General features: G+C 37.2%; 2 protein-coding genes across 3 annotated transcripts in view; one reads left to right on the top strand and one right to left on the bottom strand.

Annotated features, from left to right (window-relative positions):
• ralgps1 (Ral GEF with PH domain and SH3 binding motif 1) overlaps positions 1-27,859 on the top strand; it is a 152,608-nt gene that overhangs the window by 65,397 nt on the left and 59,352 nt on the right. The window lies entirely within an intron of this gene.
• angptl2b (angiopoietin-like 2b) lies at positions 172-27,230 on the bottom strand. Its single transcript, XM_048210037.1, has 5 exons — positions 26,593-27,230; positions 12,734-13,577; positions 3,700-3,893; positions 1,294-1,564; positions 172-1,206 (listed from the first exon to the last, which is right to left on the bottom strand). The coding sequence occupies exons 2-5, from the start codon at positions 13,563-13,565 to the stop codon at positions 1,007-1,009; spliced, it is 1,497 nt and encodes a 498-aa protein (XP_048065994.1). The 5' UTR covers positions 13,566-13,577; positions 26,593-27,230; the 3' UTR covers positions 172-1,006.

Raw genomic sequence — 27,859 nt, 5'->3', positions numbered from 1 at the left:
AATCTATGGGGTATTTTGAGCTGAAACTTCACAGACACATTCAGGGGACACCTTAGACTTATATTACATCTTTTAAAAAGACGTTCTACGCACCTTTAACTTGTCAGGTCAGTATACAGCAGAACCGCTGCAGCTGTAGCAGATTGATGTTTAATCCATTCACAGACAAAGTAGCTGTACATCTTTTATTGCAACAGTTTGGGGAAATGTTACACTTACAGTATATTACAAATTACACATTATTTTCAACAATATTACGTGTATATGTACATAAACCTGTTGGGTCTTCATTTGACACCAACAGCAAATTTACACAGTAAATACAGTTTAGATGAAGAAATCGATGACTGTTTTAAGATGTTTAATTATGCATATTTTTAAACTGCAAAATTTTATGAACTTTAAAAATGAAATCCCTGAAATAAATTATGAGTCATTCATCTCATCAGGAAATATATATTCTCTTAGCTTTGAATAAACTAGGAAAGCATAAGCTATTTATCACTGGATTGGATGTCCTGTGTCTTATTTGTAACAATGAATGAGTACTAATCAGTTATTTCAATATTGTATGACCTATTTAACAAAAACAATCTAAAGAACTGACAACAGATTCACGATTGCACTAAAGATGAACAGGTTTCATTTGATTTGATTGAACTAGAGTGAAAAAGCACATCATGTTCATTATATATTTTTGTTTAGATGACTTAGTGAAGTGTAAGTAAGTAAAACAGGCCAAATCATCAGACACATCATTTTCTGTGATAATGGATGTAAATAGCACTTAATAGAGCTTCCTTTTGTAGTCTTTGACAAGTTGGTGTTCCTTCTTAGTTACATCAACCAAGACCCTGTTCGTGCTTGTGCTCTCATATCTAACTATGTACGTAGGAAGCAAAACAATTTAAAAAGCACAGTCTAAACGAATTGCACTTTATGGGGTGAGCGGTGACCATAAGGGAGCAATTATCAGTTCATTCCCTTCCCTGTGTTTATGTGCTGCTCAGTGGAAGGTGTTCGGGTTGGGTCTTATCATCATCACCACCTTCTTGAGGGAATAGGCGCCTCCTCTGAATTCAGCCCAGTACACGCCGTCCTGATAGCGGCTGCGGTAGTGCCCTCCCTTGTACCACACGCCGTTCAGATTTGAGTGGGCGCAGGCATTATACCACCAGCCTCCTTTTTGGTAGTGTGCACAGTTGCCTAAGAGAACACGTTATATATATATTATTATATATTTATAGAAAATTTAAGAAAATCTCATTTTATCCGTAATTGACTGACTGATACCTGTATATACGTCACGATCCCTGTCTAGAGTGGTAAACTGCTTCCCGTTGTGCCAAGTTAGGGAGTCACCAGCGTTGCCATGGTAACGGCCCACTCTGAGCCTGTAGAAGTCAGCCTCGGGTTCAAGGCGGAAACTTGCATACTCTGCAAACGTCTTGCGTCCAGACCAGTCCTCCAAGGTGACCAGCAGCTTGTAGTTGCCCTGGTTGGTTATCCAGTATATGTTCTCCAGACCCAGCCAGTACTCTCCATCAATGTTTCCAAAGCCTTGCTGTAGTAAAACAGAGGAGCGCCTGCCATTGAGTATTTGATGGACCAAGTAAAAGTTCTTTTAGTATGTATTACTTAGTATATATTATTTTGTCATGTCCATAAGGCTGAAAATTTGCCATTTGAAAAAATTGTCGTTTTACTTGTAAGCCTTGTTTGTGAGCCCATTCTTTGCATTGAAAGGCATCTTTATGTGCCCATGAAGCACTTGTAATTCCGGCTTTCCTTGTGTTTAATACTGTATCTACAGGGCTTTGAATATCTGTTTGTTTTTTTGTGAGGATTCAAATGAATGGCTTTTTTTGTACTTTTTTTTTTTATTTCTCTGCTCTCTGCAGTGATTTTCTACGGAAGAGGATTAGGGCCAAGCAATAATAAAAAAATAAAGCCATCTTGAGATTAAAGTTGTTAAATTTCGAGAAAATCTCATTAAATTTCGAGAAAAAAGCCAAGATAAAATGTTGAGAATAAACTTGTTAAATTACGAGAAAAAACTCGTTAAATTTTGAGAAAAATGTCGAGATAAAATGTTGAGAATAAAGTCATTAAATTACGAGAAAAAAGTTGTTAAATTACGAGAGCAAATTCGTTAAATTATGAGAAAAATGTCATTAAATTTAGAGAAAAAAGTCGAGATAAAATGTTGAGAATAAAGTCATTAAATTATGAGAAAACAGTCGTTAAATTACATGAACAAATTCGTTAAATTACGACTTTTTTCTCATAATTTAATGAGTTTATTCTCAACATTTTATCTCGAATTTTTCTCGTAATTTAATGACTTTATTCTCAACATTTTATCTCGACTTTTTTCTCGAAATTTAACGAGTTTTTTCTCGTAATTTAATGACTTTATTCTCATAATTTAATGAGTTTATTCTCAACATTTTATCTCGAAATTTTTCTCGAAATTTAACGACATTTTTCTCGAAATTTAATGACTTTATTCTCAACATTTTATCTCAACATTTTTCTCGAAATTTAACGAGTTTTTTCTCGTAATTTAACAAGTTTATTCTCAACATTTTATCTCGACTTTTTTCTCGAAATTTAACGAGTTTTTTCTCGTAATTTAACAAGTTTATTCTCAACATTTTATCTCGACTTTTTTCTCGAAATTTAACGAGTTTTTTCTCGCAATTTAACAACTTTAATCTCGAGATGGTTTTATTTTTTTATTATTGCTTGGCCCTAATCCTCTTCCGTAATTTTCTTTATTTCAGATAGAACAGAAACATATAAAAAAAAAACATTTCTTTAAAAAAACCCTACTTTTAATTCTATTATAGAGAATGTGTATTAAAACGTCTTTGAAAACAAAGAACATTATTGAATCATTCATTTGTACAGTATATTACATATAAGCCATACACAAAGCATACATATAGATCATATTAATGTTCAGAGAGTAATTGTTAAGTTTTCATTTGCACTGATGCATTTCAGTGCAGTGGAAGTTTCTGCTTGGCATATGTTCCTCATTAAACCTCTTTAAGTGCAAGGGTCTGTATGTTCACAGCCATCCGGTTCAGCTTATGTGAAGCAGCCAAGAGTTATAGACCATGTGACATTAAGTGACAAAGTTAAAATGTAAGCAAATTGTTACCACAGGAACATAAATTCGCCTGTTTGTTGAACTTACCACCATTGGCAAAGTAAAACATATATCACCCCTGTCTACTACAGAGATATTTTATGCTTAATTGTACTGCTCATTTCCTGTTTTTACATTTAGATTACCTTTGCCGTTATCTAACACTCGTTCAAATGTAATCTTTAAAAACACTAACAATTTAATAACACTGCTAAATGTATTCAAAAGTTTGGGTTCAGTAAGTAAATTATTGTAGTTTTCACAAACCTATTAAGCAGCAACTGTTTTGATTGATAATAGTAAGTCTGTCAGAGCTTGTTTACACCGATTGAACATGCTGAACATGTAATGTAATCTTTACATTTTCGTACTGTTATGCCTACTTGTAGCATTTAAAATGATTGATTGATTTTCATTTCATTTTTAGGTTTTATTTATCTAGACAAAATGCTATATCCTATTTTATCATCAGCCATTTATCACTTATCGGTCATAACATCTAGCCTAATAATTATTGGCCAGAATGTATCTTCCTGGCTCACCTTATATGTCTCCCAGTTTCTGAAGAAGTTGACGGAGCCATCCATTCTTCTCTGGATGACCGTCCAGCCACCAGGGTCCTGTCTTTGGTCACACCACACCTGCATCAGCTTGTTGGTGTTCTCTGGCTTCACTAGGTGCATGCCACTGTTTATGTGGCCATCCTCCAGAGCCTCCAGACAATCCTTCCAGGGACCTAAAAGGGCAAGAAGAAAAAAAAAAAATCAGTATTTACCCTACTCAATTCTTTGAGAAGTTTTGACTTTTTAAAGGAAACCTCCTGCCTATTGCTGTCAAATCTCATACTGGGAACATGACACTGTGACAGACAGAAATACTGTTTTGCTTGGAGAGAAATTCAGGTGCAAAACTGAAACAATTGCATAATCAAAGAAAGTCTATCTCAGGATCCCCCTGTACACTGCTCTCAGTTGCATCTACTCTCGCAAGGTCTCTTGTTCTTCCGTGGCACAGCTGGAAAAGCTCTTAACGTAAGAAGAGGATTGACCTTGGCTGCCATTCTGGCCTGGGAAGTTGCCTCTGCTGTTCCAGCCAAACATAACGCTGGCACGGACGCCAAAGAAAGGCCCATTTGCTAAATAATGCAGTAGCAAGTAGATTAGCAAGCACTTCCAAAGTTCCCTGGGTATAAAGTATAGTGTTTTTATAGGGATGTGTCAAAAATGGCTCCAATTTCTAAAGTTTTCCAATGGAAAGCAGAGGAAAAGACCATCCATAAATTAGTTGTCTTCAAAATAATTTCCTGATCCAAGAAAGTTTTTTTCTCTCTCTCTCTCTCTCTCTCTCTCTCTCTCTCTCTCTCTCTCTCTCAATCTCTCATCATCAGTTTTAAATGGTAAAAACTACATGGCTTGATAAATACCCTATATCTACATACCTATATATTTATATCTTGAACCAGAATAAGGACTGGTTTGCTGGTCTCCCAGCCTGGTCAAGCTGGACTTTTGGCTGTGACCAACTTAATTGCTTTATATCAGCTGAAAGCAATTAAGAACAGCAAACGGGTAAATTTCCATGCTGTTCTGGGCTGGTTTGTGCTGATTTGGTTGTGGTCTACCTAATAGAGAAGCATAAATATGCTATTCGCTAGCAAAACCTAGCTGGTGAAGCTGATTATGGTAGTTAAGAAACATTATAGGCTTCATATGATAGTCTTTTTAGTAAGGAAAGTAGTCAAACCTAAACACAACCTGAGACTTAAACTTAAGTTTTGCTCTCAAAGCACATGATCTCACATGTTCCATTATTATTTGTGTATTTAACTGTGCTCTCCTTACTGTCACGTCTGGCAGACAGCCGTTCAGTTATCTTACATCTCAGTTTTAAAGCGCTGCGAGGCCTTGTGGTTTACTTACAGTAGTCTGGAACATTTTAGTGTTTACTCTCATCTTGTAGCTTATAAAATGCAGGCCTCATGCCCGACGGCTGGGCCTCACTCACAGCCACTCCAATCCCTTCATCACTCCGGTTGGTACGTTTTAAAAAATTAGCTAGATGCGTCTTGTGCCGAAACATAGGATGTTGCTCCAGTTGGTTTCTCTTGTATTTCGCTTGTGGTATTTAAAATGGTTGATTTTAGTACTTACAATTTAAATATTTCTGGCTGTATCTATGATAACAGACCTCAGACCGCTGGATTCATAGTCTCCACTGCACATTCCACTGAGCTGGATTGTGTCTGTGTCTCTGAAATCTCTCTGGCTGGCTGATTTTCACAGCATGCCAGAGTAAGAGCCATCACACTACCTGACAAATTTAAGATAACAATGGGCTCATTAGCCCCTTACCGTGAACAAAACTGAATCCTTTCCAGCATTCCCAATTCTAGGAGGACAATGTATTAAACAGCTTGCTTTTTTTATTGGGTCAGTAGATTTTTTGCAATCTCAAGAAACATGCCTCACATAGACAGATTTAATAGAAATGCAAACATCTGAAACCACATTGTTCCAACCTAAAAAGTTCTATTGTAAAGAACAAGATTTTTTTACAAGATGTAATATAAGTCTAAGGTGTCCCCTGAATATGTTTGTGAAGTTTCAGCTCAAAATACCCCATAGATTTTTTTTTATTAATTTTTTTAACTGCCTATTTTGGGGCATCATTAAATATGAGTCGATTTATGCTGTGCGGCCCCTTTAAATACTGACGCTCCCCACCCACGGAGCTCGCGCTTGCCTTAAACAGTGCATAAACAAAGTTTACACAGCTAATATAACCCTCAAATGGATCTTTACAAAGTGTTCGCCATGCATGCGGCATGCATGCGTCGGATTATGTGAGTATTGTATACTGTTATATTGTTTACATTTGATTCTGAATGAATTTGAGGCTGTGATCTGTGGCTAACGGCTAATGCTACACTGTTGGAGAGATTTATAAAGAATGAAGTTGTGTTTATGAATTATACAGACTGCAAGTGTTTAAAAATGAAAATAGCGACGGCTCTTGTCTCCGTGAATACAGTAAGAAACGATGATAACTTTAACCACATTTAACAGTACATTAGCAACATGCTAAAGAAACATTTAGAAAGACAGTTTACAAATATCACTAAAAATATCATGATATCATGGATCATGTCAGTTATTATTGCTCCATCTGCCATTTTTCGCTATTGTTCTTGCTTGCTTACCTAGTCTGATGATTCAGCTGTGCACAGATCCAGATGTTCTGCCCTTGTCTAATGCCTTTCATAATGATAATGTTGGGAACATGGGCTGGTATATGCAAATATTGGGGGCGTACACCCCGACTGTTACGTAACAGTCGATGTTATGTTGAGATTCGCCTGTTCTTCGGAGGTCTTTTAAACAAATGAGATTTATATAAGAAGGAGGAAACATTGGAGTTTGAGACTCAATGTATGTAATTTCCATGTACTGAACTCTTGTTATTTGTCTATGCCAAGATAAATTCAATTTTTCATTTGAGGGCACCTTTAACAAATTGTAGTTTGGTTTATCCATCCCAAAGTATTTCTAAATTAGAGTTTTATTTAAGTGTTTAAGACTGAATTTCTAGCATATTTTGATTCGGTACGTGAACTTTAATAAAAAAAACCCACTCCACATACCTTGCCTCATTATCTTGGAGTCATCATTTTCTTCCTCTCTCTTGGAGAAGTCTGCTTGTCAGCAAATTATAAACTTTACGTTTAAGCCCCCTTCTGTTTAATTGGTCATAGAACATTTTACATCATGGAAACTTGCCACTTGATGCAAAATTTGTGCCAAAACAAGTATATGATGAAGAAAAGGAAATCTCAACAAGAACAGAACACAACTAAAAGCAGGTCCAAAGTACATATTTTGAATCATTTGGTTCTAATTAGAACAATGATTTTATGTGTGTAGATGAGTCACTTCTTAACTCTGATATTTGCTGTTTTACACGGACAATATTTTGGTGTAATTGTTCAGGGGGCTTTATAAAAGTTTAGGCTAAGGCAGCTGCTATGTCTGGCTTACAAAGGGACAAAGTTTAGATTAGTTGTGAATGAGGGAGAGATGGAAAAAGACAGTGCTATGAAATAACAGACTCACATTCTAAGCAAAAACTGTCTAATGGCAGAGAAGACAGACAGGAAAAAAATCTGCTTTTTCTCTAGCTTACATTCACAGAGATGAATGAGGTGATGAACTGGAGATGAGCACAAATCCATCAAGTCAAGTGAACTTTAGAGGTGATATGGTAGGAAGAAGGGAGGAAGAGGAAAACGGAGAGGCCTTACAGATTTTCAGTGGTGTGGGTCTTGTTAAAACAACTTGGCAAATCCATCAGCAGGCTATTTCTCTCCAGCAGGAAGACCCAGACCTGATAGAGCGCTGAACTTTGTGTGGGATGTCTGGGTTACCCATGTCTGGTAACACTGGAATAAATGACTTCACTTCAAAAGATTGCTGCTTCCCTCCCTGCCCTGCTCTTTCTCCTGTCCTCTTATTTCCTTTCTTATCACTGCAACTTTATTGTCATTATGTCAACAAACTGTTTTTGTCAGATTGAGTCTTGTTGCATGTTTGTAAACAGCAAAAATTGCATATCTGATTGGATTTTTGACATTCAATTTGGACTACTTTCATATATGGTTATAAATCTTAAGGTGCAGTCACATTAGTGAAATTTGAGAGAAAATTTGCATGCATAAAAGGTCCATTGCCTATTGTCGATATTGTAGTGAAGTTTGAAGCATGGCTGCATTTAGGATGTCAGCCAATTCTGTTTTGGTCAGATCAAGTCTTTTTGCTTGTGTGTCAACAGCAAAAACACGTCAGATTGGTTTTTGACATTTGAGCTACTTTCATATACGGTTCTAAAATATTCATGTGTGCTCACATTTGTGAAATTTAAGCATGCAAAATAAAGGTTCTATTGCCAAGAGTATAGTGATGAACCACAGATCACACAGATGTCACATTCAAACCAAGCAGCTTTCTTTTTGTCAATGCTGCAAATCCAAGTGTTAAACCTGTTAAGATATCTGCATTTGGAGAATTCTTTCACCCTCATTCAAAAAAAGACAAAAAAAGTCCTGATCACTTAGAATCCTATTGAAATGACTGGATTTTGCTGTTGAAAATTCCCTTAAAGGGGACCTATAATGCCCCTTTTACAAGATGTAATATAAGTCTCTGGTGTCCCCAGAATTCATCTGTGATGTTTCAGCTCAAAATACCCCACAGATCATTTATTATATCTTGTCAAATTTGCCCCATATTGGGTTTGAGCAAAAACACGGCGTTTTTGTGTGTGTCCCTTTAAATGCAAATCAGCTGCTGCTCCCGGCCCACTTTCCAGAAGAGGGCGGAGCTTTACCAGCTTGTGCTTCGGTTGCTCAACAACAACAAAGCTGGAGAATCTCAAGCAGCCAAAATGACGATTGTCAGTAACGGTGTTCAGCCTTACATTGTTCAAACCGGAGTCAGACACTGATGGAGAGACTCAGGAAGAAGTTACAACTTTTGGAATGCATCTGGACGTTTCTGAATGGTTAGTGGATAAATTTATGTAATGTTAGTTGCTGTGGAGTTGATTAAACCAAAGTCCCTTTAAGACAAGTCATTTCACTCGGCGGCCATCTTTGAAACGCCTCTCGGGCATCCTGGGCATCATGCAGCTCCTATCTCTTTGAATGGGGAAACATCAGATTCTCCAAAACTGTTCGCCAACCTTACGATTAAATTTCATATTTGAAATCACCAATGAAATCTAACAACAACCGACTCATAAATTTAGTTTCTAAACGCTCGAATCATGACAAAAAAAAGTATTTTTTTCAGGCTGGATCAAGCTAATGCGCATGCGCAGACCTAAATGCGGGTCTCTTCGGAGGCGCGCGTCTGACTGTTTCTATAGAAACCAGTGATTCTAACGGCCGCTGAGGTGACGCGATGACTTTACCAGTCGGCGATTGGCTCTTGGCTTTAGAAGGCGGGACTTATTCCGCCATATTGCGCGTTACACTTTCTCCCATTCAAAACAATACGAGTGACACGTCTTGTGTTATTCTATAGTCTTTGATTAAACTCCTCGACTAGCATGTGTCGTCATGTTAATCTTTTGTGCAAATCCAGCATTGAATTGACCCTCGTTTGGTGAAGCAGTCTGGCATAAAATGACTACATGGTAACAACGCTCTACTACAACAACTCTTCCTCTTTTCTAAAGCAGCCCAACATGGCCTCGCCCCCTTTGTTGCATGCACCCAGGGGCAGGTTTTATGTAAATTTTGTGGTTTGTAATGTCATCAATTCGGAAAGAAGCTCGCTGTAGTCCCTACCAGCCGTTTGTTGTAGTCCTTAAAAAGCGATTTCCATAAAAGAAAATATCTCCCTTTGCATTAAACTTTAAGCATCGTAACTTTGCAGATGTTGTAATATGCTCAAACAGCAACATTACACACTAACTAAAGTTAAAAAAGTGAAATCATAATCAACCACCGCTTTATATTTATCATCTGATTTAGGTCTAATTCGCTTTTATCTGAATCTCTTATTTTAAATACTTTTTCATATACAGTATGCGTGTTTAAGCAAAGTAAAAACCACAAGATGTCTCAAGCAATTGTGTCAAACACATTTCTTTTTTTTTTTTTTTTTTTTTTTTTAAAGAATTAACATAAATCAGAGGGTGAAATTACCATAGGCCTCATATTGTGCACACATATATAGTGTATGGTGGCTCATCCTTGTGCCATTTCCCAACTCAGCCAATATAGACTTTTTCTGCCGGTCTTTCCTTCACTTTTTTGACTTCTGTCCAGAATCTTTCTCTCTATTTCCTTCCAGAGCTCTTTTTCATACTGTAGTCTCATTGTGAAAGCTTGACTCTCATTGAGGAGAGTTTGTGTAACCTTTTGCTATTAATGCATGCAGACCTTGCCAGGAAATTGCTCATGTCACCAGATGGGGTGGAAATACAGCCACTGAAAGCTTCCTTTTTCATTTTTGTTGTTTTTGCTTATTTTACATTATAAATGGACAAAATAAACGCTGGTTAATGATATAAACAAAACATTATATCATATTATTCTTATGTTCATTGCAATGGATGAAACAAAAGTGTGCATTAAACATAAATAGTATTTTTTGGAAAATATTTTTTTTTAAACTTTTTTTCTTATTTTTCATTTTTTCAACATTATTTAACTCAAACATGCTCTTTTTAGAGCATTAAAAGCATGTTTGAAATTAATATTTTGCATCAAATCAATCTTGGCTTTTCTTTGTCCTCGTACAACAATGCCACCCATGGGTGTGACTCACCACAAAATATTTTTTATGATATTCATCATCTGACCAGATTAACTGGTTGTTGGCATTTCAAAGCTGAAACAACAATAGATGGTTTATTGTCATATCTCTGTGTGGGAGTCACTATGTAGAGAGAATGTGAGATGAATGAACTTTGATAGGCAGTGCTGAATAATGATGAGAATTTGGCACTGAAAACCCCACAAGGATAAGAGTCATCAAATGGAAATATTACGTTTTGAATTATCTTAATTATCTTAAAAAGTCTTAAGAGTTTTTTTTTTTTATTACTAAAAGTGTTAAAAAGTGTTTAAAAAACTGTTTCAACCATGATAGCAATATCCTGAATCTGAGACAACTTAAATGACACAATGTAGGATTTAACACTCAAAATACTGTTCAAAGTTTTGGGTTAGTAAGAGATTTTTTTTTTTTTTTTTAAAGACTCCTCTTCTCAGCAAGGCTGCATTTATTTGATGAAAAATGCAGTAAAAACTGAATTATTGTGAAATATCAATTCAATTTAAAATAACTGTTTTCTGTTTGAATATATTTTAATTTATTCCTTTGATGGCAAAATCTTACTGGCCACAAACTTTACGGTAGTGTGAATGTAGGACAGTTGGGGCATATTGGCAAGTATATGCACCACTAGGGCTGTCACGATATTGGATTTTTCCAACACGATCACATGAGAATGCGTATCAATAGTACGAGTTTGTAATCTCTATTCTACGAGATTACACACTCGTACTATTGATACGCATTTTCTTCACACCACGGTTATTGTGGCCAAAAAATATCACCGTATCGATATATCGCGATATTTATAGAATCCTTGGGGGGAAAATTTATCAGTCTAAATAATTTTTACTTTGTTTATTTAGTTTTTCTCTTTCAGGGTTGCTGCACATTTTTTAAAGTCAAATTTAAGGTTTTTTAAGACCTGAAGAAATAAAAATTACTACTAGCATAGTAGCCTATACATTATGGCTGTTTCCAATCAAATGAAATCATTATCAACAAAATCCGTCTTTGTAATATAGAGGTGACACAGAATGAGAAGTGACATTAATATATTTACACAGCATTTACAATTTGTCTACATAAATTTAATATTTAAATACATTTTTCTAATTTTAACTTTTTAATGTCCCTTAAATATGAAACTAAACTAAACTGCCAGTAGGTGGCAGCAAGTCACTGTCTTAATGAGTGAGTGAGTCAAACGATTTGTTCAAATGACTGATTCATGACTTCATTCAGGAACGAAGCTCGGATTCTGAACGCAGATTCAGTCAGTATAACAAAAACATTTCTGTTGCACGGGGCTTTGTTCTGCTGTTCATAATTTTGAAATTTTCGTTGGCGAAATAAAGAAAAACAAACAAACAATATTAACAATACTGTGTCTAAAATGTAACTCACATTATTCATTTAACAAGTTGAAGGAACATTGGATTTGTGCTGATTTGGGGAAAACGGCACTTTTGCTCGTGTGATATTGTAAAACAACTACATCTTATAATATGATATAATGACAAAAAATTGTCGGGGCAAAAAATTGTCGGGGCAAAAAATGCCCATGTATCTTGAATTTTGAGGGCAAATAACTGCATGCATAGCTACATCACGCTGAGTAAGACGAATAAAGAAAATGCGGTACTTAAAATAATCACCCTTTATTTAAATACGTGAACACAGAAAATCGCTGTTAACAGGTTAATATAACATTTCCCATTCCATGACTAGTAAAATAATCGCAACTTACTCTCTGTAAAATGGAGTAAAATGGAGTAATCTGCAGGGTGATGGACACGGAGGTGGGTAAGAGGCTGATGGTGTTGCCACCCTTCGCACTGACTGTAGCTAGGCAAATCCTGCGGATTGGGCTGTCTAAGGAGCTGAAAAACTCCCATACTGTCGAGCTTATTTACTTTTTTCGGGTGTGGACAGAGCCTCTCACTCTCCCGCTCGGAATAGCAGCGCGCTGCGTCTTCTTCTTGTTTGACAGGCGTCAGCGTTAAGGTGCAATACTGCCACCTGAGAGCTCAACCAGGTACTGGCACTGGAGTATTTACATGTCATGATATCATAAGCGTCCTATTCATTTTAAATATTGTGGTTATCACCAATACCGGTATAATCGTCACACCCTAAATTAACACGATATTTCATGCTTTGAATATCACGGTTATCGTCAATACCGGTATATTGCGACACCCCTATGCACCACTGAAGGAATGAAGCTGCGACTCACCTGAGGGTTTGTCTGTGGTCGACGGGCTGTGAGTTCCTCCTGGCATGGTAGGAGGAGCGGGTGGCACTTTCTGGTTCTGATCGCTCTGGATCTCGTTGTTGTTGGGGTTAAACGTAGGCTTATTGAGGGGTGGTGAGGTTCTGGGTTGAGGTGGTGATTGGGGCTGACGCTGGGTTGGTACCCTGGGGACCACAACAGGTGGTCCCCTCTGACACTGCGCCTCGAGAAGGGCAATGAGCGCTGACTGGTTATTGGCCAAAGAGGCGAGGTGCTGATACTTATGCTCCAGATCTTTATAGCGGTTGGTAAGCTGCAGCATTTCAGAGGTCTGGTTGAGAATCTTGTTCTCCAGTTGCGACAACTCCAGCGCATTGTCCCTCTTACGGATGATCTCATGCAGCAGCTGCATGTATAATTGCGTCACTCTGGAATTCATGTTACGGGACTCCTTGCGCAGAAGCTTCACCTCGTTGACGATGCCGCCGTCAACTTCTACAAGCTGCTGCAGAGTCTCGATTTGTCTCTTCTGCTTGTGCAGCTCAGAGTTGAGAATTTCCAGCTCTTGCTTGTTGACACGGTTCTCCAGCATGGCCTCAGGCTCCTTGGAGTTCACACAGATGGCTCCTGTAACCTTCTGTTGGGGTACGATGAAGGTGTAGGAGCACTTGTCCTGCGGAGGAGGCTCGGGGGCCCGCCGTGTGCGAGAGGTCGATAGGAATTCAACCTCTGGACCTTCATCACTGCTGTCAAACTCCTGAGTGCTGCACTCCGTTTCAGGAAACCGTCTACTCGCCAAGAGCAACACCAGCCATACTAGCACAGGAACATCCATGACCACACAAACCTGTGAAATACATGAGCATTTTTTAATTTATACAAAAATATATTTCTCAAAACCTCAAGTTGTTTGCCGTGATCTTTTTTCTTGATTCTTAGAAAAATGTCATCAAAACTGCTTATTAATATTTGATTTTTGTTTCATAAACCAATATGCAGAAATATGCAGATAAACGTAAAAACAGGAAATGCTGTCATGGAAAGAACCCCTGCAGACCCTCATGACTTTTTATGACAAGATCAGTTTAGATTGTAATTTATCACATCGTGCAACTCCCCAAAAAATCATAATATTTATGAATGAAATATATTTTGTCTAAAAATGTACTTTTACTTAATGGTTTACATGACATTTTTAAGTCATTAAGTTTGAAATGTTCTTAAATGTTTTTCAACACCATGAATATACCCACTTTTACCATTGTTTAGCAAATTTTTGTAAGCAGAATCCATTCATTTCATTAGGAATCCAAACAATGGGAGGACGAAAGATTTTACAATGCATATTTTGCAACGATTTTAATTTGGTGATGTGGATTCGCCACTTTGACCAACAGAAAGCTGCTTGGTTAGACATCAGTATGAGTTGTGTTTCATACATCACTACACTGTTGACAGTAGACAATTGCGCATGTGTTTTAAATTACATTTTTTTTTTTTTTTAAATGTGGACATTCTTCTTTTTTATTGACCCTCAGGTCAAGCTTTCACATCACAACATCACAAGTTGCCTTTATGCATATAATTCCTTAAGCCATTGCCGGAACCATTGGAACAGTAATCCTTTAAATTTTTACTTTGAAACCACCATCCTAAGGGTACAAGGATATATTTTCCATCCTAGAGGCTTATGGGAGGTATGAGGTGAATTTCCCCCTCTATCTGTCTGGACAGGCCTAGCCTAACCAAACTAACACAACCCCAACTGATCTAGACAGAAGATCTGACACCTCGCTCAACCTCAGTCACGCTAGTGAGCTCATTACTACAGAGTCAGTGAGCTGCCCCTGTTTCTAACCCAGTCATGGAAGCTCTTAAATTCCGGGGACAGATTAGGTTTCACTGGGAGAAATGGTCTAGCAAGCCACAATGTTTCTCCAGCACTGATGGAGAAGCAGACAGGAGTGTGGCTGACCCTCACAGCGGGGGAATAATGAGGCTCTGCAGCCCTATATTCTGTAAGTTCTTGGCATCGCTAAATCTCACTCAAACACTCTCTTAGCATCCTCTCTCTCATATGTAGTGCTGGCAAGCTTAAATGATTCTAGTGAATCAGTTGGTTCTAAACGTTTCTCTTTGACATTGCATTGGAATATCTCAATGTCAAAATGTTGTGAATCCATTTATTCAAAAAGTTTGTGTAAATGAACAAATCCAAAAAATGGCTTTACTGCTATTCATTACTTTTTTCGACTTTAGCTTTATTTTATTTCAGTTTTAATTGTGATGTTTAAACTTTATTTCAGTTAGTTACTAAGGCAGTAGTTCAGATTTAATTTAATTAACAAAAGCATTATATAATAGTTCTAGTTATGACAACAATAACACTGTTGTCATAATCAGGCCAGTTTTGACATGATGCAAAACCAAATATCCTGTTGAACAATGGAGCTGCCCCACTTGCAGGGTGACAGAGTGTCTAATGCTGCTGAATGGGTTGTTTGGTCAGCATGTGTGTCCTGGCAGGAGTCTGCTCTGATCTGGTAAGCTGCCATATGAATGAGTTCCTGATGACGGCACTTGGTTATCTGAACCTTGCCATAGGCTTTGAACATCACTGAGGGAAAATGGAAAATATGATGTAGTTCTAGTTCATTCAAGCACTGGGATTTTACTCTGATTAAGAACATATTATATAATGCACTGTGCAAGGCGTGCATAAACCGTGCCTAACAAAGCTTACAAGACCTAGTTGATTGATATTCAATTAGGGCCGGTTCATGTAGAGCGTGTTTTTGAGTTCCATTGCACTGCTTTTTAATTGTTTTCTATGTAAATATGCGCTACATGGACATATTTGATTGTTGTGCTGTCTCGTTGCTTTTCAGTGTCTTACAAATGATGACCACAGAACAACGGAGTGTCAAGTTTTCAAGAAATTGAATTTTTTTAAAACACATCACAAGACCCTGGCTCATTTGTTGCATTCAAATGTAAATTATTGTTATTAAATATAAACATATTTTGCTGCGTTTTTTAAAACAGTGTGTCAAGTTTGAAGAAATACATTTGCCAGGACATTTTCGGTGTGAATGGCACTTGAACGGTGCTTGTTCTGTTTGTATGAGTCATAACATATGTTGCTATGATAGATGCAAAGACAGACACCTGCTTCCAATGGATGTCCGTCGTTTCAGTCTCCAAGAAGGTATGACGTGATTTATTAGTCTGATTTATTTATTCACAATGAAAATACCAGTTACATAAAGATCACTTTTCGAAGCCCTCTAATGACACAACACATGGCCTTTTATATTCATGACATGAAGCCACTTTGTGTTGTTTACCTCAAGTTTCAAAGAGAGCGAGCCTATTATTGGGAAAGCAGCCTGGGGGTGTGGAAGGAGAGATGCCAGTAAAGGCTTTGGAAAACACTTCTCCTAAGAAAATATAACAAGAGCGCTTCATCTTTGGGAACTTTAATTGAAAGCTGCTGGTGGATTGAGCTGTGGATTGCTGCTGTTCAACACCTTTCTGACCCACTGCGAGCAGGTTCTCTGATCTCCACACAAGTACACAGATTCCTTACTTATGCGTTGTTTCTGACAAATGCGTGCAAGTCATTCAGCTTCTTGCATCATATTGAATAATATATAAAACTGAATATTAGAATGTGACATTTCTTTATACAATAGTTTTATTGATAATATTGAGTAACTTACTTTTGAGACAATTCCTTTTGAACATTGCATCTCAGAGTTCTCTTGTTCTTCTCTTGTTCCTGAATGAATCAGTGTTTTTGAACAAATCAATTGAGTTGAAACATTCAGTGGCTCGCTCATAACAATGATCACTTGTTTCGTGAATTAATGGGGGTTTTTTTTAACCCTCTGGAGTCTGAGGCTGATTTGGGGCTTGGAGAAGTTTTGACATGCCCTGACATTTGTGCTTTTTTCAGTTGTTCATAAACATATAAATGACAAAATTGTCATTACACTGTATTCAGCACAAACTAGGCTACAATAATATGTGAGGAACATGTATGTACATGTTTGTATTTTTGAAGGAATAATGTTTATGCGTGGTTATTGAAAAAACAAAAAACTTAAGTCACTGAAATAAGGCCAAAAAAAGTATATTAAATCTGTGTTCACAAGACTTTTGGGTATTGGAGGTTGTAGACTAGAGTTTTTGCTTCAGAATTATGTAAAAATTATGCTGCCTACTCCTTCATATAAAACAATATATTGATTTAGTTTTTATAAGACACTTTTTGTCAAGAAACACACTATGCGTGGAGGCGTGAATCTGCATGAATAATGGGCCATTTACACCTGAGAAGACAAAAGAATCACATAATAATGACCTGAAATGACTTGCATATTAATGAGGCCTTTCAGTCAGGTAGGCTGTGAAAAAAACCCTCTGTAATAATGTCTCAGCTCATCATAAACAGCAATACTGTGAAATATTATTACAATTTAAAATAATGGTATTCTATTATATTCTTTAAAATATAATGTATTTCTGTGATGCAAAGTGTCTGAACAATTATGTTACCTCTGTGGCATTTCATATAGGCTTTTAGCTTAAAAGCATGCACATTTGGAGAAATATTGATGGATTCTTATATATTTGTCAATTTTCTATACTGAGAAGTAATATTTATTGTCATCACTATGAGTGCTGGATACTGTGTTTTCAATTCATACTTGTAGCCGGAGGGCGCTCTCTGTACACGTTTAGTCCACAAATTATTCTAAAGAAGAAGAGGACATTTCAGGAATGGTGTTTTTAATTCATACTTGCAGCCGGAGGGCGCTCTCTGTACACCTTTAGGCCACAAATTCATATAAAGAAGAAAAGGAACTAGGAACTAACGGCATGTCTTCTAGAGATCGCTAACCATTGCTTTAACATCCAAATAAACACTTTTCAAGACAATAAATACATGATTGAGATGATGAATGCATGTATTGCCTCTGAATCTGCGTCTGAATAGCGCTCGCTCCGTGGGCGTGGCCGCATTAGCGGATAATGAGCTGAATCACAGACTTCTGACATGGCTCTCTTTTCATACAGATTACATAACGATTACAGAATGTTTTTTTTCGATTTGACTTTCTGAGAACTATCAGATTGGACTTCGTTCAGAGGGAGAGGAGAGATCACGCATCATGTTAGTTTTCTTTATTTTACAAAAAGCACAACATTGTGTTGTTACTCTGAGTGTACACAAATAAAAGAAGACATTCTATAGTTTCAATTGATATATTACTTATGTCTCTATGACAAGAAATGACGGAGTATTTTAACCCTCTGGAGTCTGAGGCTGATTTGGGGCCTGGAGAAGTTTTGACATGCCCTGACATTTGTGCTTTTTTCAGTTGTTCATAAACATATTAATGACACAAGTGCCATTACACTGTATTCAGCACAAACTAGGCTACCATAATATGTGAGGAACATGTGTGTACATGTTTGTGTTTTTGAAGGAATAACGTTTATGCGTAGTTACTGAAAAAACAAAAAACTTAAGTCACTGATATAAGGCCAATAAAAGTATATTAAATCTGTGTTCACAAGACTTTTGGGTATTGAAGGTTGTAGACTAGAGTTTTTGCTTCAAAATTATGTAAAATTAAATTATGCTGCCTACTCTTTCATTTATAACAATATACTGATTTAGTTTTTGTAAGACACTTTTTGCCAAGAAACACGGTGCGAGGAGGCGTGAATCTCCATGAATGAATGGCTCATTCTGAATGATTGAAGACAAAAGAATTGAATAGTAATGACCTCACTTGCATATTAATGAGGCAGTTTCAGTCAGGTAGGCTGTGAAAAAAAACTTCTGTGATGTCTCAAGCTCATCATGGTATATGAAACATACAGAAAAATTTTATTACAGTGATTCATATTATACTCAATATAATGTATTTCTGTGATGCAAAGAGTCTGAATATAGGCTTTTAGTTTAAAAGCATGCACACTTTGGAGAAATATAGGATTCTCATATGTTTATGTCAATTTTCTATACAGAGGAGTTATTTTTTATTTAATATTCATTGTTATCTCTATGAGCGCTGGTGTTTGCAATTCATACTGCAGTCGGAGGGCGCTCTGTGCATTTTAGTCCACAAATTCACCTAAGAAGAAGACATATTCCATGAATGGTGTTTACCAATTCATACTACAGCCGGAGGGCGCTAAAGAAACAAAAACTCACTTAAAACTTATCAATAGAAGAAAACAAACAGGAATTTACTGAATGTCTTCCAGAGATCGCTAACCATGGCTTTTTCATCCAGATAAACAATTTTCAAGGCAATAAATACACGATTGAGATGATGAATGCATGTGTTGTCTCTGAATTTGCCTGTGAATAGCGCTGGCTCCGTGGGTGTGGCCGCATTAGTGGGTAATGAGCTGAATCACGGACTTCTGACATGGCTCTCTTTTCATACAGATTACATAAACACAGAATGTTTGTTTTCGATTTGACTTGCACGATTTAAAACCTGACATTTCAACGTTTTGTTAGACATAAGTATGCATTTTTTGTGATTAGTATTCACTAAGTTACACTTCATTTTCTGAGAACTATCAGATTGGACTTCGTTCAGAGGGAGATGAGAGATCACGCATCATGTTAGTTTTCTTTATTTTACAAAAAGCACAACATTTTGTTTTTACTCTGAGTGTATACAAATAAAAGGAGATATTCTATAGTTCCAATTGATGTATTACTTATGTCTCTATGACAAAAAATGACAGAGTATTTTAAGTCTGTTTTGCTGCAATGTGAAAAAAAACCTGCAAAACGCGCCGGCGCGTTTTTAGACCTCAGAGTGTTAAGTCTGTTTTGCTGCAATGTGAAAAAAATCCTGCAAAACGCACCGGCGCGTTTTCAGACCTCAGGGAGTTAAATAAATTGATTGAGTGAATGATTTAATGACTCACTCATAAAGACAGTTTTTTAAGTTTAATCAGTTGAATGATTCAGTGATTCACTCATAAAGACACTTGTCACCACCTGACTTAACAGTTTAACCTGCAGAAAGACTCTCTAAATGTGAGAAAGATTCATAAATTAGAGTTTCTAATGCACATTAACATCATGTCTACACCGGAAGTGGCAGTTGTCGCATACTGCCGCACAGCAACAGCTTAAGGCTGTCTACAATGGAAGAGACAAAGCAACCGTCTATTTGTTCTTCATGTCAGAAGTAGCGTGAACACTTGATGTCCATCAGAAATAGAACAGGGCATCAGTTTACAGTTGGAAATTTGTTGTGTCGCCACATCCAGTGTAGACGGCATCAATAATTTAAATGGGTTCTATTTGCTTTTGTTGCATTACGTCGAGCTGCTTGCGTCTGGTGCAGACACGGTGTAACAGTCTGTCTCAAACACAGAAGAGCAGTTTGGAGAGAACTGTTATATAATAGAGCAGTTTCAGAAACTATAATTATTAATGACCTGGATCAGAAAAATGAATGAGCATCTTACATTTTATAGACCTCTATTTCTCCAAAAGCTTGTCCAAAATGTTTAGTCAGCCTGGTATCTTCACAGCACAAAAATGTACAAAGCTGAATTTTTTTGTGGAATTATCTGGAGAAAAGGGGATTGTAGTGCTCATTATTTTTGTTTCATAACATATTCTGGGAGGACAGCCAAATGGGAGTCGATTCAGTGTTAATATTTAGGGAGATTTAAGAAATTTTAGCACTAATGGATGGATTTTTACTGAATGAAACATTTTACCACTAGTATTAACATCTCTGCTTGTCAAACTTGTCTCTCTGTTGTGGAGGATAGAGGAATGATGCAACAAAATTCGAAATGTTTATTTTATTGTGGCTGTTTATACACAGTAACCAAAATAACAGACCTTTGCTGATGAAGTCAGCAAATGCACAGGAAACCTGTAATCTGTCTGTCCACATTATGACTTCACCACTGGGACAGTGCAGAAATATTCATCTAATAGCCCGCTCGCGTTGCAATTCTTGTTGTCTCTTTCTATTCATCCCTCTCTTTCTCCCAGCTTTAACAGGACCTTTCATGTTCTTACTGTTTAAACTGCACACAAACATGAGAGATGATCTGAGAACTGTTTACATAGTAGCTATCTTATTTGTGCTGCCAAACTATTTTCATATTTCCGGCCACTAATATTAAGTTATGTAATTGTCACAGAAAAAAAGATACGCTGTAAACATCCTGCTGTTTTTTGTCCCATGGAAAACATGTCATACTTATGTCCCCATTCTGCTGTCTGGACACGCTTAAGACTCTCCTCACAAACTGCTTTTGTCTCTCTAATCTTACTGACAGATTGATTGTCGGAATTTTAAAAGCTGTTGACTGACACGAAGGATCTACTGAGACGACTATTGGAAAATCCATTTTAAGCCGGTAGCTGTGTTTTGAAACGGTAGCTGGTTTCTAGTTGGTTTAAACTCATCATTAGCTAGTCCAAGCAGGTTATTAATGTTCCAAAAACAATCCTAACCACCTAAAACTGACTTGCTGTGACCAGCTGGTAGCTGGTCTGTTGCTGATTCCAGATGTTTACAATGTTAACAGACAGCTGCTCCATTCATATAAGATTTGGTTTCTTTTGATTTTAAAGGTGCCCTAGAATCAGAATTTGAATTTACCTCGGCATAGTTGAATAACAAGAGTTCAGTACATGGAAAAGACATACATTGAGTTTCAAACCCCATTGTTTCCTCCTCCTTATGTAAATCTCATTTGTTTAAAAGACTTCCGGAAAACACTCGGATCTCAACATAACACCGACTGTTACGTAACAGTCGGGACCATTAATATGTATGACCCCAATATTTGCATAATGCCAGCCCATTCGAACGCATTAGACAAGGAAAGGCAGTATTAACGGCTGGATCTGTGCACAGACAAGGTAAGCAAGCAAGAACAACAGCGAAAAATGGCAGATGGAGCGATAATAACTGACATGATCCATGATAACATGATATTTTTAGTGATATTTGTAAATTGTCTTTCTAAATGTTTCATTAGCATGTTGCTAATGTACTGTTAAATGTGGTTAAAGTTACCATCGTTTCTTGCTGTATTCACGGAGACGAGAGTCGTTGCTATTTTCATTTTTAAACACTTGCAGTCTGTATAATGCATAAACACAACTTCATTCTTTATAAATCTCTCCAACAGTGTGTAATGTTAGCTTTAGCCACAGAGCATAGCCTCAAACTCACACAGAATCAAACGTAACCATCTAAATAAATACTTTACTCACATAATTCGAAGCATGCATACAGCATGCATGACGAACATCTTGTAAAGATCCATTTGAGGGTTATATTAGCTGTGTGAAGTTTGTAAATGCACTGTATTATAGTCGAGAGCTCGTGGGGCAGAGGAAGCGCATCTCTTAAAGGGGCCGTGCTGAAAAAATCAGTGCATAGTTAATGATGCCCCAAAATAGGCAGTTAAAAAAATTAATAAAAAAAAATCTATGGGGTATTTTGAGCTGAAACTTCACAGACACATTCAGGGGACATCTAGGACTTATATTACATCTTGTAAAAAAACAATCTAGGGCACCTTTAATATTCTGGAATAATCATTAATTCTGGAATTCAATCTGTAATTAAATAATTAAATCTGGAATTCTGGAATAATCTTGGTCAATCCTTTCATTCAGTATCAGATACAGTATTTCCTAATACCCATATAAAGAGTATGTCTTGTTTCATCCATTTCATCAAATAAATGCAGCCTTGGTTAGCACAGAGACTTCTTTCAAAAAAACATAAAATCACGCCGACCCCAAACTATTAAATGCTAGTGTATCTCTCTCTAGTGAAAAAGAAAAAAAACAAAAGTTTCCTAAAAGAAAAAAAATAATGATGTTTTCCGCTAGAGAGTGTATTTCATGTGAGGTTAAGGAACCCCCTTGTGCCTCTGTAACAGACCAGTAATGATAGGTTGGACTTGCTAACTTGTTGGATATACTGACAGAGTGTCGGACAGCAGGGCATTACAGCAGGCAGCATCTCGTGTGAGCTAATGCTGCGGGCGGTATGTGGTTTCACTGTGGTGTGTGAGCATGTGCCTGTGTGTGTGTGTCTGTGCTCTCGTGTCTAGAAAGGGGGATACCTGTGGTTTCTCTGAGTGGAACATAAGATGTGTTTAAGAGTGTGTGATACAGAAATTCAATGGAGACCCCAAGTCTAAAACTAGGACTCCCCAACCAGCATAAAGAGACAGTGGAAATGCTTTCTCTCTGTGGTGAAATGTCTGTGTGAGCGGCAGGGCAAGAAAAGCACATCTGCCTAATCCAGAGATCTGTCATTACTCCCTTGGTGGGAATAAAATCCTCCAGAGTCTGTCCTTCTGACACATACTTTTGAGAAGTGTCCCGACAGGCCAAAGTGTAGTTTACCTCGTCCAGTGTTCCATTACAGATGTGGCATGACTTACAAGCTACAGCATGTCTGAACTGCTATTGAACTATTCCACATAAAGAAATACCTTTTTAAAAGAGAGAGAACAATAACTGATAGAAACAAGTTCTGCCTTGTTGTGCGCCGTTAACAATATACTTTAGAACGCCATTTAATTATTGGATTTGAATTGAAAATGAGGTAGCAAACAGGATGCACAATTGTTCTTCTTCATGTGATTTTCATGTGATATTACAATATTAATAATCATTGTTTGAAACCACTTTATGTCCCAGCATGCTCTACTTACTTGTAATGTAATCACTAAAATTATATTTTATTATTATATTAATTTATTTTATTATGAAAAAAGTGGTTCATTTTGAAAGTTGAACTATATATCATGAGATAAAGGTATAGTTCACCCATAAAAAAATAAAAAAATAAAAATAAAATCCCTCAAGCCATGCTAGGTGTATATGACTATATTCTTTCAGATGAATACAGAGTTATATTAAAAAATATCCTGGCTCTTCCAAGCTTTATAATGGTAGTGAATGGCGCTCACAATTTTGAAGCCCAAAAAAGTGCATTCATCCATCATAAAAGTAATTCCTCTGCGCTTCCACATTCGGCATTGCGTCAGAGGTTACGTTTCTGCCATAACTTGATGCGTAGGGATGTTTGCCAGAAGCTACTTATTTTGTTTTTAAAGTTTTAAATATGGATATTTTTCTTACAAAAAACCCTTGATGAATAAATCATTGGATAATTTTCGTTTTTGAGTGAATCCCTTTAAGGAACAGATGTATTCTACATCAAGAAATAAAGGGAATACCTAGTCAAAATTATCAGCTTGATTATATTTAAAATAATATTTAATGCTTAAAACTGATTATTAATCAACTTCAAATTGATTAACCAACTATGATAAATAATCAACTAATTAACTAATATTTCTCTAGATTTTTTAGAATTGCAAATTCAATAAGTTCCTCTTCCTATCACTCAAATTCAACATCCTGTCAATTTTGGCCAATTCAGTTCTAATACCAGCTCATGAATTAAAAGGGAGCAATTTTAATATTATATAATATTTAATCTTATCTTAACCAAAAGCATTGGTGCAGTGTGGAGTAATTTACATTAACTGGCATTACTCCTGTTAGGAGTAAGTGTTTGAGCAGTGTTTGAGTCATTGATTATGGAGTGAGGGGACACAAGCTTGATGTCTTCTTTCAGTCTTTCCCTCTCGCTCCATCATTCCCTTGTTCTCTCGCCTGCCCTTCTCATTTCAACCTTATCGTGGCATTCCTTGAATTCCGCCACTCCTCATTAGGGTGAGCCCAGCTGCCATACAATCACACACACACAGAGAGGCTGGTGAAGGCTGATGAAGTCCTCATCTCACACTTGTGCCTGTGTGACTCACAAATTAGCTCTGACTGTGGAGTTGTATGTATGTAGGTTAGCAGAGCACACAGACTAATGAGACTAAACACAGGCCCTGTGCACACTTAACAATAGACCTTTTTTGTATGTCATTAGTGTAAATGTTCTACAGTGTTGTGTTCTATTTAAAGGGATATTTCACCCAGATATTATGTCATTGTGTACTACTTATCCGCATACATTTATTTTATAGAACACAAAACGAGATGTTGATGCAGAAGTTTAGTACAATGTTGAAGTTGACCTTTCAAGGACAAGTAATTGATGAATGAAACTGTCAAGCTACCATAAAAGTACCATAAAATGCCATAAAAGTAGTCCACGCATCTTGTGTGCTATTTCAAGACTTCTGAAGCCTTTGTGTGAATTTGAGTTGTAATTAACAAATTATTTTTTTTATGCATTATGAATGTATTTGGCAGTATTTAATACAAGCATTTAAGGGATGAACAAATATTTATGAATCATTTTAGGTTCATAGAATATTAAATTAATGGAGTTAAATTAATTTTATTGTATTTAATCAATGAGATTATATTACAAATATATGAATAATACAAATAAAATATAAATAAACATTTGTACATTTCTAAAGCTGTGCTTATGTAAATACTTTTACATTTTAGATGCTGTCAATGCATCCATATTATGTGCTTCAGCGTATTTTCAATAGTTTGTACATGTACTAATAGTGCAAGCATTACTTATGAATACCTGCAAATATTAATGAGATTAGGTCGCTAGACAAGGAGTTTCCAACCTTTACAGACCCAGGGTCCCTACACCAAGACGGACCCTCAGTATGAAAAATCTAGATAGATTTCAGTAAGACTTTATAATAACTTTCATTTAAACATTGTCATTATTATATATATACGAGAATATAAGCAAAATCTACATGTTATCTTTTCAGCAAACCCCCTGGAGTACCTTCATGGACCCCTGGTTGAAAACCCTGCGTCTAGACCATTGTATAAACAAACCTGAGTGCTTTGTATACAGTTGCAATTATAAGCTTTGTGTATTTTGTTGCCATGGCATGCTCATCCATAAAGAGAGTACTAGAGGCTAGTCTGATTTTGAAAACCCGTAAGCTCTGTCTTATTCAAACAGAACCGTGGCTGAACAAAGCCTGATTGAGAAGTCTGCCTCCGTTCTGATCCCTACAGATGGAAAAAAAGCTTCCTGGGGAATGAAACAAAGAGACACATCCACAGTCAACTCTCCTGCATCCTGTCCCTTCCAAACATTTTGCTCTAGGGATCGAGATGTGTAGCTTACTCTACCTCCCTCCATCCCTGCCTTGCATCCCTCTTCTTTTCCTTTCTCTAATTCCAAAACTTATAATTAAAACATTTAAAACTGAAAGATGTGTTGTGTAAAACACTCCCCCGTTGCATTTCCTGTCATGCTGTTTTAAGCCACTTTAGTAATTCCTTTTCCATCATTCACACCTCAGTGTATTCATAGACTTGTCTAGACTGTCTTCTAGCACATGGGGAATGACTCTTTTTGGTCTGAATGCTCACAGACGTCATTATTGATGCAGCCACTTTGTTGTCCGGGGTCCCTTGCTGATAACAGCCATTGTGTGTTTATTACAAATTAACCACTAAAACACGCCGTCCCCAAATTTCTTACTTCTGTCGTCCTCAATAACCCCAAAGGACTTTCTTTCAGCCCGGCAGAGATTAACCCTCCGCTTAAACCATCAGAAAGAGATGTCGCCTGGGGCGACAGACCTTATCCGTACATCCCATGACAGCATCGGAGTGGGAGGTCGAAGCTTAAAAACGATTACCAAAGCACATAGAACTCAGTGTGTTACAAAAAGGTGACGCAAGCTCTCGCCCAAACATAAACAGGTGTTTAAAAGTTCATTCCAAGATTAGCACAAACATTGTAGTGAGCCGGATGCAATTACACATGTTTAGAGAGCAAGCGGAGCCTCAGGGCTCACCTTAACCTTACCAGATGATTCCAGTCTATTGCACAGCACCCTCTTGAAATCCGTCAGTGTCCAGGAGAAACCGTGCGAAGTGCCTCTGTGGAAATAGTCATCACAACTTGTGGAGATTGCTCTGTGGGGTTTCCCTCTCTCTTCTCCCACTCACTCACTCTCTCTGTCTGTCTGTCGTAATCCCCCACTGTCTCTCTTTGTTAGTATGTCCTCGGTGTCAGTGGAAAGGTCTTCAGTTTTAAAGCCCTCAATTAAACACCTCTCTGTCTGTGTAAAGCCTGTGAATCCTTCCTCGAGAACTCTGACAAGCACCGCTTCAAGACCTCTTCTCAAGGAGATAATGTTGAAATGGTAAAAACATATTAAACAAAGTGAAAAAAGATCTTAAAATTAAGTCTTTGGATTGTACTGAAGTATTTTAAGGAGCTTAAGAGAAGTGGGTTTTGAAGACCTGCAGATATCTCTGTTAAGTGTTGTAGATGTAGGTTCCTCTGTGAATTTGTGGTATTGAAGGCAAGGAAAGTCCACCAGCATGTTCTTCTCAGCCTTCAGTAGGAGTTTGTGTTTTCCCTGTCAGTCTTACTGGACCAAGTCCATCACCTCTGGTGCACTAACTTTTTCTACTCCTCTCTCTCTCCCTCTCTTCTTTACAACAGGCTGTGGATTTGGGGTTGGTCCACCCCCTCTCCACTTTTCTCCTCCCCTTGGCACAAAGGGATCTGAAAGCATGAGCTTCTAATCCCCCACCCATATTCACAACCCCTGCTATTCACTTCTCCCTCTCTGTCTATTTGTAGACGGTCGACTACCAGCTGCAACTGTTGTCTGGAGTTCAGTGATGTCACAGCGATCTGGTCCTAATTGGGCATGGGTATATCTAGGTTATGATCTAGGCTAGAATGATGGGTATCAAAATGATAGAGAGAGAAAATGGGACATGGTAGTTGTCTTTTTTCCTGTGAGACATTTAAATGAGATTATGGACTTTTTTCCTGGTTTTACATTGGAGTTAGTTCATAAAAAGTAATAATAACAGTGATTGACCTGTGCATCTCTGTTATTGCTGGAAATAAATCACAAAGCTACTTTTTATGTGCAAGAGTTTGGTGATGCAGTGATTCAAACTGACAACAGCTTGTTTATTTCGTTGCACTAGAACATTTTCTTAGTTGTTGTAGAGTAGGACTGGATTTGTTTTGTTTTATTGTTAACATCATGTTTCATTTTCAGGGTCCAGTGGGTCGTTGTTATGAGTACAATATGTGAATATATTTCAGC

Source organism: Megalobrama amblycephala, linkage group LG12 (genome assembly GCF_018812025.1).
Source record: "Megalobrama amblycephala isolate DHTTF-2021 linkage group LG12, ASM1881202v1, whole genome shotgun sequence".
NCBI classification, from domain to species: domain Eukaryota; kingdom Metazoa; phylum Chordata; class Actinopteri; order Cypriniformes; family Xenocyprididae; genus Megalobrama; species Megalobrama amblycephala.
Note: the sequence above shows the minus strand (reverse complement) of the source record. Positions and strands in the feature narration are given on the sequence as shown.